Source organism: Nilaparvata lugens, chromosome 8 (genome assembly GCF_014356525.2).
Source record: "Nilaparvata lugens isolate BPH chromosome 8, ASM1435652v1, whole genome shotgun sequence".
In the NCBI taxonomy this organism is placed as follows: Eukaryota; Metazoa; Arthropoda; class Insecta; order Hemiptera; family Delphacidae; genus Nilaparvata; species Nilaparvata lugens.
The window spans coordinates 51269070-51285334 of NC_052511.1; the positions used below are offsets into that span (position 1 = coordinate 51269070).

Consider the following 16265-nt stretch of genomic DNA (forward strand, 5'->3'; position numbering starts at 1 on the left):
TATCTTTGAAGACATTTCCGTTTACACATGTTGGACACTCTTGTCCTGTCGTTAGTGACCACCCTAGCACAGACCTGGAAGTTCAACATAACTTAGAAACTAACCAGTTGAACCATAGCGGGACTCTAAGAAGCAGACCTCCTTGGCAACACTTCAGAACACATAACACATAAATTCATATAAAAACACAGAGACTGATATGAAAAAAGGAGTGGACAGAAATCACCAACCTTCAGCGAACGGGTCGATTCGCTCGGGAGAGATGATCATCCGTCTCCGCTTTTGGCGATATTCGTCCTCTCTCTCTGTGATCGTCTTTGTCCTACGATCAGCGAACGGATCATAGTCGCTCTCACTCTGCGAAAATGAACAAACAAGAATAATTATTATTGATAAATTATAGTCAATTCATAGAAAGGAGTGACAACAATGACATAGAGTTTTTGCTTGTGCTGATGAGTCAAATCAGCTTTTCACCTGCCTCACCCTGGAGCATGATACTAAAGTGTCACTTTTTCGCTCTCAGGAGGAAAAAACAGGAAAACTCCCTACAGCGTAAAAGTAACTCCATTTAAATAACATGGGAAGCATTTCTATTTTAAAAACGTACATTTGAAATAGATTAGAAAGTCTAAGCTCAGATGAGGAAGCATATAGAGTAGTCATTAAACCAACTAAATTCAATACCTCAACCAGACATTTGATCAATATATGAAATTTATATTTGTATGCTAAAATTATTACAAACTTCATATCACTATACTAAAAAAATGAATAATTTTTTTTTATTCCATGTTATTCAAAATACCAGCCAACGAATATTCCCCATTAACTAATCAAATTTGAAACTGGAACTTCATCATAGCTGTAGTTGTGGCGGTCATTGTTGTTACAACTTTTGCCGACAGATAGCGCATAGCGCTGTAGGCGGAGAACTGTGATTACAAGCCAGCCCAGCTGTTCACTTTTTAGATTATGTTGTATTACATTGTTTGGTCACGAAGGTTTTAAAAAATTATTTTATTAGCAGTTTTTATAAAAATGTAGGGAGGAAAAATGTTGTGTATATCACGAGTGAAAAAAGTTTTTTCTCCCTCAGGAAAATTGTTGCCCTTGGCTTCGCCTCGGGCTTCAAACTTTTCCCTCAGGGAGAAAAAAAAACAGTACTTTTCACTCGATATATAAATAACTATAATATGATGGTGGAAGCAATAACTCTGACAATGGTCTGAACCCATATGACTCACCTTGGCAATATCATTGAGTAGAGCAACAGGCGCCGTGTAACCGGCTCGCTTGTTCTGATTGAAAGGTCCAACGTCGAATTCATCGTCCTAAAAACACAGAAAATCGGAGAAAATTAATTACAGATTTGTAAAAAAGGCTTATAAAGGTATTCAACCTGGTTATTCAACCTTGGCTTATAAGGTAGTCATTTTAATTGAAACTGAAATGAGGTTCAGCGATTTTGAATGTCTTAGTAAGGTCCACGTTATAATGGCAGTGTTTGATTAGCAATGTTATTGCTATCCTTATCTATCAGCCAACAAAGGGATAGCGCTATCTCTTTCTCGCTTTGCTCTGTTGCCAGATCGTCTTTTAACAATGCAGAATTAATAATAAATTGACAAAACATTTTATCTTAATTATAAGAATTCATTATAAAATTATTGAAAAATATAATTCCTTGCTTAATAAAATAAATTGATTATTTAAACGAGAATGAACAGTTAATATGACACCAATAAACCTGTATCAACTACAGTCTATAGAAGGCATTGACAAGACTGAGGATCGTCAACGTTGTTCTCCTATCTTTCTCCACTGCCATTATAACGTGGACCTCACTATAGTTAACAGTATTCAAATCAAAATATGGTTTGATACCACTAAGTTGGTTGATGAGATTGAAGAATTTAATACAGAATATTTAAATTCCTAATCTTAGGCTTATTTTTAACCCTAGAGCTGTAGACCTAGAACTATTTTTATAAATCGTTAACATCAAAATTATCGTTGAGTACTTGATCCTGAAGATGACTTCACCATTTCATTTCACACTTCAAACTTCTGTCCTATGTCATTGAGCAGCTTCCTGGATGGATTGCGTCTCTTTCTATTCAGACTAATTTGGTCGTCGTTGATTAGGCCTATACAATTTTTGACACAAACTTGACACAACATTAATGATTTGAAGCTTGAAAACAGATCGAGATGGTCGATCTGTAGGCCTATCACTTAAATTGAATTAAAAACTTGTCGGCCTCAAAGTATTCAGCCACAGAGTACCAGTTTGAAACGTTTGTCACTTCTTAAATGCTTACTTACTTCTACAAAGCAGTAGACAAGAAAATTAGAAACTTGGTTAAAAAAATGACATAGTGTAATGCTAAGCTAAGAAGAATAGATGCTTAATATTTATTGATATATTGATAAAATGCATAATTTCTGTAGTGTATGCCAATTATTCAACTTACGTCAACTTCATCATTAGCTGCAATGGATGTAACATAGCCTTCAAACTTTCCTCCACCATCATAAATTTCTCGATCATAGAAGCCACTCTCTCCAAGACCGACGCGCTCTTTTTCTGTCAGGCCATCCTCGTTTATTTCCTTCTTTCTCGATTGAAGCTCTTTTATTTGAGCTTCAATATCTGTAAGGAAACAAAATTTGAAAATTATTTACAAAAAACATGTTATAAGAATACGCTTCACATAAATTGTTGATACTCATGACTTGGAAAACTCTTGTACAAAAAAGTGCTGTTTTCCAAATTTTAGAAACTATTTTTTTTTTAATCAATGATAGTCAGAAATAATTATTTCAAATAACAAAATTAGGGTATTATGCTCTATAAGTAAACTTATGGTACTATAACTGAAAATAAATTGCTTTTATAATGATAATAAATAAATAATAACTTTATTTATACAGAACTTCAAAGCATTATTATGACGTTGAGAGGTTAGGTTATGTTTCACAAGACTGAACATAGCTTAATTATTAAACTGATACAACTATCTATAATGACGATACTGCTTTTCAATTTCAGAAATAAAATTGTCAAGAATATATTTGAATTCTGTGTCAGTGAGTTTATATCTAGTGTTATCAACTTATAAAGTAATATGTTTTGAGAAATGTTTGAAAGACAGCCAAGCAAACGCTAACGATCGTCCTAAAATTACTTTCAATTATTGCACAACATTCAAATAACGAATATAAATTTTACAGCAGCATAAAATAAGAGAACAATTAGTAGGTGATATTTTATTATAATTCAGAAAAGAGATTACTGAATAATTATCATGTTGATGTATTGGTTGACACCGATAATAATAACCAAAACTAGGTCCAAGTATAATGTCTCAAATTAATCCGAACCATTAGTTACTCATGAAATCAAGGTTTTTTCATCGAACTTTAATTAAATTAAAATTAACAACTCATATCAACATAAAGCAAGAATATTCAATAATTCACTGAATATTTTCAGAAATCAACTGAATTATTGATAGGTTGGGCAGAGTTGTCTGCCACTCCTGGTTGACTTCATAAGTTAGTAGGCTATGAGTGAAAGTGTCTAAATTATTTGGAAGGATAATTGAAGAGCATCTATCTGTTTTTGACATTTATATGTATAATAATAATTTTTTAAAGTTTTATTCAAGAAAACAGATAATAAAATTTACCTTCATGAGTTCGTGGAATCGCCATTTTCACTTCATCAGAATTTACCAATCACCACCACTACCAACATTCTAATGATAAACCATCAAGTTTGTGATGATTATTTTCATTTTCAAAGTAGATTCCCATAAATTTATTAAACCTGAAATTGTTTAGTTTTTTCTCCATCCCCATATTAAAAAAGGTTCGCCATAATTTTTAAAACGAGAATTTTTCGAAATAAAATTAGCGCATTCTAGCGGTGATTTCCGGTGAACAAGTTGCGTTCTCAAAGCGACATAACCTAAAACCTGCTTTTGTTCTGACGCCGACATACGTTGTTGTTACAATTTGTTTGGCTATTGAAATTTCATCTAACAAGTAAGTTCTTTCACAAATGTCTATCATTTTTAAACTCTTTAAATTTCTAAGTGTTTATTACAAACCATCGTTTATTGAATGGTTTCGTGAATTGATTTTGAAATATAAGTTTCTATACAGAACCTAGGCATAATGTCCGTGTTGAGAGCTTACACTTGAATATTTCCTATTTAATTATTTTGATTTCAAAATATTTTAAAGATAATACTCAAATTCCAAACAAGCATTTGGGTTTTCAAAGATTAGAAATTTAAGCATTACCCTATTAGTCTTATGGTAATATTATGTAAATAAGCGTCCTAGAGTAGGGCCTACAAGCATGTACAAGCATCTTACTATAGTATTCTAAGTTTATACCTTATTAGTTTTTATCAATGATACCTCATAAAGAATTTAATTTAAATTTTTAGTCATAGCAATCTAACCAATGATTGTTTTTGTAGAAAATTTGATTAATATCAGTTCTTCAGTTGTACTTTGAACACTACTTAACAGTTTTGTATTTTATTACAGTGGCTACTCCTGCAGCTGTTCCCAAACCCAAGTCTGAAATGACTCGTGAAGAGTTGGAAAAATTTGAAGAACATCAATTTAACACCGGACCGTTATCCATCCTTATTAATGCGGTCAAGAATAATACACAGGTAAGATCCATTTTGACAAATTTTGGTTCTCCAATGGAATAGTCAGTTCAATGTCCCGGTTTGTAGTACAATCACGAACTCTACTTTACTTTACTTTACTTTTATTTTTACCACCTATATCATTGAGATCAGGGGCACGTCAGGTAAGGTAGGAGGGCGAGGTTAGGGTATCAGCGGAATCTACGTTGAGCGCTTAACTCCATGAATTCTTGTATTGAATACAGAGGGTTCTCAGTCAGATACTTTTTGAGAGCCTTTTTGAATTGGTTTTGACATTCAATTTCTTTGAGGTCATCCGGTAGACAGTTGAAAAATTTACACCCCGAGGAATCTGGCTGTTTTTGTGATTTTTGTAGTCTGTTGTAGGGAATTTCAAGATCATTTTTTCTTCTTTTTTTTTTTTTTTTACTTCTTATGTCTTCTCCTCAGTCTGCTTGACCGGGGAATCGTCTTTTTCGTCCCATCGTGGGGGTGTCGGTGTTCACTTTTATTTAAGGTGTGAGAAGGTGTGGTCATCAATAAATTCTGCAATGCTATAGTATGGTCTGTCCATCAGGTATTGTTTTAGTCTTCCTGGGAAGGTGTTGTCATTCACTAGGGATTTTATGTTGCCAGGAAGCAGGTTAAACAGGTATGCCCCCGAATAGGCCGGAGATCTACTATACTTCTTAAGTCGATGCTGGGGGAGGCTTATGTCATCCACGTTGCGTGTTCTATAACTGTGCTTATCTCGTCTTAAAGCCGGACTTTGGTTTACCACTAGGATGATGGATTCCAGGATGTATATTGAGATCACTGTGAGGATACCTGTCTGCTTGAAGAGTGGTTTACAGTGTTCTATGTAGTTTTCTCTTAGGATTCGCACTGCCCTTTTTTGTATCCTTAATATTCTCTCGAGATTTCCCTGTGCTGATGATCCCCATGCGACGATGCCATATCTCAGGTGTGACATAAATAATGAGTGATATGCGATTAGTGCTGTCCTCTCATCAGCAATATTTCTGATTCTGCGGATGACATATGTAGCAGAGGAGAGTTTTTTACACAAATAGTCCGTGTGTTGCCTCCAGGTCAGATGGTTGTCGATAATTACACCAAGGAACTTTGTGCTTTCCACTGTTTTTATATTACTGTTTTGTGGTTCATCCTGGGTTTGGTTTGTTGGGGTGAAGTTCATGTGTACTGTTTTTTCATTATTTATGGCCAGTTTCATTCTATTGCAGATTGAGGTCTTGTGTTGTGCTCGTGGATATTTCTTCTGTGTGGCTTGTCTGGTTTGAATTTTTTTTATATGTATTATTGCTTTAAGTATGTATAGAGATATTACAGTGAGGATCCTATCCTGTATGAAGTATGGTTTGCAGTGTGTATCGTGTGGTAAACCATTTATTATTCTTATTATTTTCTTTTGGAGAATTAATATTTGCACAATGTAGGTCTGCGGGGCTGCTCCCCATGCTATTATTCCATAGCCCATGTGTAATGCAAATAGCGAGTAGTAAGCCATCAGAGCAGTTTTTTTGTCAGCTATTGCCTTTATACGTTTGATGGCATAGAGGGCTGAGGATAGTTTACCTACCAACTTTTCAATGTGTTTATCCCATGTTAGGTGTGCATCAAGTGTAATTCCCAAGAATCGTGCTGTATCTGTCACCTCTTCATCAGTATCTAGTTGGTTTTCGGTTGCTGATCTTGTATTGAAATTATTACTGTACTTTTGGATGTGTTTATATTGAGTTTTAGGTTTGTCAGGGCTGTTTTTGTTGAAGCTATGGTAGTATTATAATTTAGTTGTAGTTCGTCCTGGTCTTTTCCATTTATGATTAAAGTTGTGTCGTCGGCGAATAGAATACATTTAGAAAACATTGGTAGTTGTTTGGGCAAACCGTTTATGTAAATAAGAAATAATAATGGTCCCAGCACAGATCCCTGCGGTACTCCGTTTTTCATAGGTTGGGCTTGAGATCTGGCGGTCATGGTTTTGCCTTTGTCCTTGTATCTAAGCTCCACGCACTGGTATCTGTCTGTTAGATAGTCCTCCAACCACTTCCCCGCTTGGCCTCGTATTCCTATTTTGCAAATTTCTGTTTTTAGAATGTTCCAGTCTAGACTGTCGAAGGCCTTTTTTAGATCTAGAAAGATTGCGGATACCTTTTTCTTTTGTTCCCAGTTTTGTGTGACAAAACATAAGAGGTCTGCTAAGGCTGTATCTATTGTCTTATCGTTTCGGAATCCATGTTGGTGAAGATGTAGTTTGTTGTTTTGTTTCAGGTAATTCAGAATTTGCAGGTATATTGCTTCTTCTAGGTATTTTGATGAAGTAGGCAGTGTTGCTATTGGTCGGAAGTTTTCTATATTTGTTTTATCATTTTTTTATACTTTGGATAGACAAGTGATATTTTCATGTAGTCTGGTACTGTTGCTTCTGCAATAGAGGAGTTTACTATTTGTAGAATCGGGTGATAAATTTCGTCACGACAGTGGTAGAGCAGTTTTCCCGGGATCCCATCTATTCCCGCCGAGTGTTTATGCTTGGTCATTAGGAAAATTTCAATCAGATCTCTTTTTGATATGCTCTCGAACCTTTTTTCCAGTAGGGCCTCGTTTTCCTGGTTTGTGGCAAGATAAGAATTTGGTGGAGTTTGCACTTGAATATTGGTTTGGCCGACATTTACGAAGTAGTTATTGAAATATTCCACTAGGGTGTGAGGGTCTGTTTCTAGTTTGTTACCCATTACCAAACTCAGTACGTCATTTCCTGTGCTCTTCTTCATTTTTCGTTCCTCATTTATTACCTTCCATGTTTCTTTAGTTTGATTTGTTGACTGCTTTATTCTGTCTGTTATGTATCTCTTTTTTTCTGCTTTGACTTCCCTATCATATATTTTCTTTGACTGTGAGTATTTGATCTTGTGTTCGTGGGTTCCGGTCATGTGGTATAAGGTGTTGGCATCAAGTAGCCTCTGTCTCAGGTCTCTTATCCTTCCTGTAACTTCAAAATGTCTTGTCTTTTTTCTGTTTATTCTTCCTGCTTTGAAGGGGCAAATGCAGTTCATGTGGTATAGCATGGTCTCTACAAAAATGTTGTACTTCTGATTCACTGTTTTTGATCCCATAAGTTCCTTCCAGTCTTCCCTTTGGAGTGCCAGTCTCACCAGATCCATGTTCTCAAGATTCAGTCGTCTAAAGCTCACCATATCGTCCTGTCTGCGGCTTATAGATGCATCAAGAGTGTATTCTATTCCCATGTGGTCTGATATTACATTATCGATTACTTTTATTTTAGGATTGCACAGGTTTGTAATGCAGTGATCTATGCTTGTCTCAGAGTTAGATGTTTGTCTCGTTGGTGGAAGCTGTAGTGTTTCCAAGTTATGCTGGGCTAAAATGTTTTTTAGTTTCTTTAAATTGGGTGAATTTTGCAGTGAGTCAACATTCAAATCCCCCATTATCACTATGTCACCATTACCTGTCATGATATGTGTCAAGAACCTGTTCATATACTCGTAAAACTCTAGGTTATTTCCAGATGTTGGCCTATAAATACAAGCTATTGTCAGTTTCCTAGTTTTTGTCCTTAAAGTCAAAGCAACCATTTCACTGGTGAGCTCCTTGGAAAATTTGTCTGTGTTCAAAATTTTATAGTTGTAATCTAGAGTGTCAGATGAGTATATGGCTACGCCGCCCCACATGTGAAGTTTCATTGAGAAGTCGGTTTGTAGCGTGAAGCCTGGTATATTAGTAGTCTCTAGTCTGTCCTTGCTCAATCCGTGTTCAGCTATTAGTAAGAAATGGGGTCTTATTTTTTCCATCTCTATGATCAATTGTTCTATCTTATTTTTCTCTTGAACTCTAATGGAGCATTAAGCGTAACTTGAATTCAAGAATCAAGAATCAAGAATTTTAGTGGCCATAAAACAACATTACAAAAATGTAAGCAATAGGCTTTGTCAATAATAAGTAAGATATCACAAGTTGGACTATAAAATGAACAAATTTACAAATACACATTGAAATATTGTAGTAAAATAACACGAGTTGGACTATAGAAACGAACAAAATTACACATATACATTGAAATATTCCAGGTACTCATTGACAGAATAGAAAGCTTCAGACTTGAGCCATTTATCAACAGAAATACAAAACGTTTTCAATGGTAACTTCTTAACATTATCTGGTAGTAAATTAAACATGCGAATTTGTAGGTACTTATGACTTTTTAGAGTTTTAGTCAATCTAACTGTAGGTCTAGTTATATTGTCCCTATGTCTAGTATAATGTGAATGTATAGAAATATTTTTATCAAAATTAGACAGATTTTTCTTTACTGAGATTAAATTATATTATATATACAGACAAGGCAAGGTCATAATTTTGTGTTCTACAAAAATTCCTCTACAAGATTCATTGTATTTCATACCAAATATAACTCTAAGTGCTTTCTTTTGCCATATAAAAGCTTTTTTTGAAGAAGATGAGTTGCCCCACAGTTTTACTCCATAAATCAAGTGTGAATGGAAGAGACCAAAGTAAATCATTTTAATTACATCAAGGTTACACAATATTTCAGTCTTCGTAAGAGAAATGTTACTCTAGAAAGCTTTTTACATAAATTCACTAGGTGATACTCCCAGCTGAGTTTACTATCTAAGTACATTCCTAGTAACTTTACAGGCTTGAAAACATCATCATTTAGATTCAGGTTACCAGTACTTACATTGTTGAATGAAAATATTATTTGTTCTGTTTTGCTCTCATTTACCTTAAGTAAGTTGGCATTGAACCATATCTTAGACTCATCCATAGCCCTTCCAAGCGTATCCTGAACAGTTTTTATATCAACTTCCTTATGTACCAGAGTGGTATCAACTGCATATAATATTGAAAAGACAGAAACATTTTTACTAAAATCATTTACAAAGACCAGAAACAGAAAAGGGCCAAGGACTGATCCTTGAGGAACCCCCATGGTTACATCAAGGAAATTTGAGTTTGCACTATTCAAGCTAACCATTTGTTTTCTATTTTTCAAATAACTCTTGATCAGCATGAGCTCCTTATCTTTAATACCATACTTTTCAAGTTTTTTGCAGAGTATAGAGTGAGAGACACAGTCGAATGCCTTGCTTAAGTCCAATAGTAAAGATCCAACTGGTTGCTTGAGTTCAAAACCATTCAAAACATATTCAACAAGTTTTTCAATTGCATCAATAGTACTATGATTCGGTCTAAAGCCATACTGAGAAGGATAGAACAGCTGGTTGTTAACAAAATATTCATTAAGTTGAATTACAATACATGTCTCAATGATTTTACTTAGTATAGGTACAATTGCAATTGGTCTATAGTTCTGGGGTTCATTAGGGTCCCCCTTCTTATACACAGGTGTAACTTTGGTAACTTTTAAAAAATCAGGAAAAACTCCTTCACTCAGTATATAATTTACAATATAAGCCAGTTCAGATATAAAAACATCAACTACATTTTTCAACAAATAATTTGACATACAATACACATCCTCAGATTTTGAGTGACTCATTCTATTTATAATAAGACTAATGATTGTTTCATCAACCTTCTTAAATTTAAAATTTTGGTTATTCAGATTACTATTGATACTATTATTTAAAAGATCAGAGAAGTCTACATCATTTGTACTATTACTATTTGTTTGAATATTACCAGTAGCACATGACACATTAACAAAAAAATTATTAAACTGCTCAGGAGAGATTGGAATGACCTGTTTTGTTGAATTTACCAGATTACCTTCATTTTTGAAAATTTGCCAGGCTGCCTTGCATTGATTTTTAGCCTCAGCTATAAATTTACCATTAGCTACAAGTTTTGCCCTAGAAATCTCTTTCTTGTATTTTATCTTTAAATTCTTGAACATAATTTTATACTCAAGGTTATTAGTGCTCTTCCATTTGTTATATATCACAAGAAGTAGTTTACGCATACTATCAAGTTCAGGAGTAAACCAGTTTATCACAGATGCTTTCTTCTTACCATTTATATCTCTAACATTTATGTATGGACAGCTAACATTGAAATACTTTGTAAAAATATATAAGAAGTTCCTAACAACACTATTTACATCTTTGGTATAAATATCAGACCAGTCTGCGGTAGTCAATAACTGTCTGAAATAGTTTAGATTATCTTGAGTAATAAAACGCTTCTTAATTTATGTTCTACTACATGCGTCATCATTTTCAACCTCTGATGTAGGATCCAAATAGAAAGTAGACCAGATACCTGAATATATTGAATATATTGGACACCAAATTGAATATATTGGTCTAATAGTTAATTAGATTTATTAGGCACCGGCCTTAGTTTTTTGACTAATTTTTGTAAGCTCATGTCTGATAAATATAATATTTTATCAGGATGACCTGATGGTAACGTTGATTCTGAAACTGAATTCCAATGTCACCTATTATTCATTTATACAGTGGGAACAACTCATTCCTGAATTTGTTCAAATCAATTCCACATAACCGGCGTCTTTTTTATCTGGACATTTTTCAATCTTTGTTATCAAAGTTATTGAAAGAGTCTTAGAATTGGTTGAGTTTCGAAATAGTTTAGTTTCATGTTTATATACTCTGCCAAAAATGTTTTATCTGCCCATCATCGGTGCTTACTGACCACTTCTCTCCACACAACACTGAGCTGCCCGGTTTCACTTGTGTATATTGAATTTTAAGGGTGGTTGAATGGAGATTTCATGCTAAAAGGACCAATCAGAGAAGCGGAAGACGTGTTTTATCAGCACTTAATTACATTTGACATTTAACTGACTTTTGTGCAACCTGACCTGTCTTGTTTGTAAAGATCTTGAATGAGTTTCCAATTATACTAACTTAGTCTCATTTTGGCAAAAATTGGAGTTAGCCAGTTATAAATCTAGACCGATAACATTCTTAATTGTATCTTATAATTTTCATCGTATCAATTCAAGCTTGAATTGAATAAAAACACCCATATGTTGTCAAATTCTACACAGTTTTTACAATATTGACAATGACTCAGTCGAATTTTTAATTCAAGCTTGATCTTCGATATTTCTGATTTCATTCAATCATATTTTACTGATGTTAACAGTGGTATTAATTTCAGCTAGGTCGTCAATATTCCCAATTTAAATTCGTATTCTTTGTTATGTTGGACTCCCATACACTGACCAGTGACAGAAATTATTTTACACTAAGCTGGTTACTTTTACTGTCACTGGTCAGTGTATGGGAGTCCAACATAACAAAGAATACGAATTTAAATTGGGAATATTGACGACCTAGCTGAAATTAATACCACTGTTAACATCAGTAAAATATGATTGAATGAAATTAGGAATATCGACAATCAAGCTTGAAATAAAAATTTGAATGAAAAATAATTGTCAATATTGTAAAAACTGTAGAATTTGACAACATATGTGTGTTTTTATTCAATTCAAGCTTGAATTGATACGATGAAAATTATAAGATACAATTACGAATGTTATCGGTCTAGATTTATAACTGGCTAACTCCAATTTTTGCCAAAATGAGACTAAGTTAGTATAAATTCCATTAGAATTTGCTTCTCCTTCTCTTATCTTTCTCCAACTCATCTTTTTGTTTCTTCTATTCCCAAATTTCACATGTTCAGTTTTCTACTTAGTTCATTCCTCACTACTTACAAATGAGGAACATAAGAATAATATTCTCATGGTACTGGCCACTTTGTCTGTTATTGGTATGTGGTGAGGTGTTCCAGCTTAAATTCTTCCCTATCGATTTTATTTAACTGGGCCTCTTAGATTTACTTCTATGAAATGTTTACTAGAATCATGTTTAAATTCCAGGTGCTGATCAACTGTCGCAACAATAAAAAGCTGTTGGCCCGTGTGAAGGCGTTCGACCGCCATTGCAACATGGTGCTGGAGAACGTGAAAGAAATGTGGACGGAATTGCCACGCAGTGGAAAAGGAAAGAGCAAGGCTAAGCCAGTAAACAAGGACAGATTCATCTCGAAAATGTTCCTGCGCGGCGACTCTGTCATCTTGATTCTCAAAAATCCCTTGGCCACTGCCGAAGGAAAATAAGAACTTTACTTTCAGTATAAAATTGTCATCAAGTTATCTCCGGTGAAGATCGATCCTAGATCTACGATCAATCCTAATCAGAGATCAAGACTTGTATCAACATTCATCCTAGTTCTACGATCGATCTTAATCCGAGATCAATAATTTTTGGTCTCGTGTCTTCATTGATCCTAGATCTACGATCAATCCCAACCGGAGATCAAGGTTCCCTCACGTGTCAACGACTAGCGGATATTAATTTTCGATCGTTCATTAAGTCCTGGATTTTATTAAGCTTGATGATCATGAATTTTTATCAATCTAAATGTTCAATAAGCATTCGATGTTAGTGTATTAGATGTTGTTCAAATGGAAGATGAGATGTTACAATTCTTCATCAATATCCCCAATATCGTGAAGTATATCAACTTAATCCAAAGTATAAGATTTCTTTTTATCTATCTTAATTTCCAGGATATTTGATATTATTCGTGTAGTAGATGTAATAAAGTGGAATATGTTTTATGTTTCCTATTCTTCATAAATATCTTTAGTTTTCGCATATAGTTAGATCCGTCTTCAGCAGTGATAAAGACTTTGTTTTCAAACATAATGAGTTTTATCAACCGCTATGTTGTGAGAATTTGATTTTTTGTGTAATTTTGTAATAAATGTATTTCAGTGCGGAATGTGTTCTTTCTGATTCTTTATCATCAGGTGATCTGTGATTCATTATAATTTGGGTAGACATAACTTTGAAATGGTACACTATTTGTAACACTTGGGTTAAGTGGAAGAGAGGGCTTTTACCGCCGCATCATTTGCCTCAACTTAGAGTTGTGTGACAGAGAGGAGTTCTGGAGTCCTAACTCCGCCCTAATAAAGGCAATTAATCAATCGCCCACAACACTTTTGATGATTCAAAGTGTGATAAATAAGGCAATTTGTCTATCTATATATTCTGATGTTTTAAACAAGGCCTTGCAGCCAATCAACTGTAATCATTGTTTAAAACATCAAAATAGTGTGTTAATATAACGAAGTTTGGAATGAATCAAGAAATTATCATCTTTTAAATGATCTTATACTATAGTCTGTGCAAACCTCAGGCTAGGCACACACCAGTTAGTCAAGACAAGACATGATCAGACACGTTTAGTCACAATACTTCACATAGTTGCTTATGACGCAAACCACACTGATTACTCATTGCAATTATACATCTCTTCATAATAAACTATCTGAAGTATTGTGACTACGTGTCTGATCATGTCTTGTCTTGACTAACACTGGTGTGTGTCTAGCCTTAGATTGCAGCATAGCTCTAAAGCATGCCATTCATTACCGTATTCGATTTGTAGTCCAACACTCTGTACCGGGTGCACAAAAGCCGTTTAAATTTTAATCGTGATTAATTTCATGAGACCCAATCGAAGAAGCCTCTGATGGTTCTGTGTAATTAATCACGATTAAAATTTAACCGACTGCTTTGCAACCGAGCATCAATGTTGGATCAGACATCGGACCGTGAATGGTATAGAAATGGTATATCGTAAATCTGGTCTTATGTTGGAAGAGTTGGAACAACTTGAGGTTCAACACTAAGGTCCGACAATATTGATAAAACGATCCAACAAGTTGTACGACGAATCGGATAGTGTTCAGAGCTGCCAGATTTCAAAGTAGCCAGACAACCTGTGAGCTAAATGTGAGAGACAAAGAAAGAGTGTAGGTCATTTTGAAACCAGCATGAAAACTGCAACAGTTGGCTCCTATTCTTGTAAGAAATAACATCGCCCATAAAGCCCAGTGCGGCAAATTAAGGTTTGCATAGACTATACGAATTTACATAAAATCCTTGAAATTAGCATATTTATTTTATAATTTGTAATTTTTTTCTATATAATGAATAAAATAATTTATAAATTATTCGAAATTCACATACAAAACTTGACTGTTGACACGGTATAAAATGAAACAAGTGAGTAAAAAATCAACAAACAATTTATCAAATGTACAGTGCAATCACATAATATAGTTTATGGTATTTACAATAATGTATTAACAAAATAATTCTATCTGTTCCCATTTAAGTCACAATTCCAGCTTCATATTGAATTAAAAATATGCCTTTTCCATCCTGTATAAATCAGTCTTTCATCAATGAAAACAGAATAACATACTTTAACATTTTTCTTGCAAACGTCCATTCCTACCGGTGGGATTCGAACCCACTACCAGGTAGCGCTAGCAGACTCAATGGTGTGACGCCTTATATTTTACATACTCCAACTTCTTGATATTATTCTAGACGTATTTATTGAAGATTCTTGAGAAATTTACTAGCCAAGCACGTTTTGGCAACATATGGAACAATTCTATCTGTTCTAGAATTTGTTCCAAAGATGTTCAACTAAATACGTAGGTTACGTTAGCTACTAGAATAGTATATTTATGGGTCGGTTATTAGGAACTAAAGCGTAATTGGCTATGAAAGTTCTTGAGAATTGTTCACAAATATGGCTCTTGATGTATAAAATTCAAAGTACAAGAAACATGAATCAGAATAGTTATCGGTTATCAGAACTGTTAACTGTTATTAACAGTTATCAGAATAGATCAAGAAAAAGCATAACAATGTTATGCAAATTTGAGTGATTTAAATATTTATGCTATGGCATTGAATCAGAGACTAAGTACCTACGATAAAACTATACATTAACAACATTTGATGAGAAATTTCCAGAGTTATATATTTCATGTCTTTTTACTTCAAAGTACAAAATATACATATAAATTCAATCAATTTCACACCAATTTGTGGCTTGTCGATTCATTACTGATAATTAGAGTGAACTGATATTATTTCTATCATTAAAACTATTACTGTCATTTGCAAGAAAACTAATAGAATTTAACCGCCCTAATATGTTGTCATCTAAGAAAACTAATGTACAAATCTGATGCCAAAATGGCGTCATTCTACGGTGGTCAGATTCAACTGGATTTCCATGCAACTGATCTTAGAATATTTTTATCTGAGCACATACAATAAAAGTAGTTTTTATATCGTATCTTAACGGAGACACCAGCAAAATTAAAATTTAAATAGCTCTCAATAAAAGTAACACCATATAAATTATTTGTAAATCAAAACAATCAATATACTATACATTTTCTAAACATTCTAAAACAAGTAAAAATTTGTACAAAACTAAAACTACTTTTCAAAATAAAACTACAAACTATTGGAATGGAAATAAATTCCAACACCGGTTGGTACATTACAAAATAAAAAATACATTTACAAAGAAATTACAATAAAGCAAAAGCTGTATTCACAGTTTATATACCTTGATATGCACCACCCACTTTAATCTACGATTACAATGAGGTATGGTGGCATCTATTATAATGCGTTACGGTACATTCCGGGTTTAAACGAACAGCTAATCAATCTCCGTTCAAACTGAGATGGTGCATATGGACCT

At 34.0% G+C, this 16265-nt stretch overlaps 2 protein-coding genes across 2 annotated transcripts in view; one reads left to right on the top strand and one right to left on the bottom strand.

Moving 5' to 3' along the window:
* LOC111052326 (splicing factor 3B subunit 1) overlaps positions 1–3800 on the bottom strand; it is a 36467-nt gene extending 32667 nt beyond the window's left edge. The window contains 4 exon segments of the mRNA XM_039435028.1: positions 231–357; positions 1248–1334; positions 2478–2656; positions 3696–3800. Of these exon segments, the coding sequence (XP_039290962.1) occupies positions 231–357; positions 1248–1334; positions 2478–2656; positions 3696–3720 (418 nt within the window). The 5' untranslated portion in view covers positions 3721–3800.
* LOC111052316 (probable small nuclear ribonucleoprotein Sm D2) lies at positions 3765–13460 on the top strand. Its single transcript, XM_022338961.2, has 3 exons — positions 3765–4053; positions 4567–4697; positions 12556–13460. Coding segments are annotated over exons 1-3 (372 nt in total). The 5' UTR covers positions 3765–4052; the 3' UTR covers positions 12796–13460.
* Positions 13461–16265: the final 2805 nt, after the last annotated feature.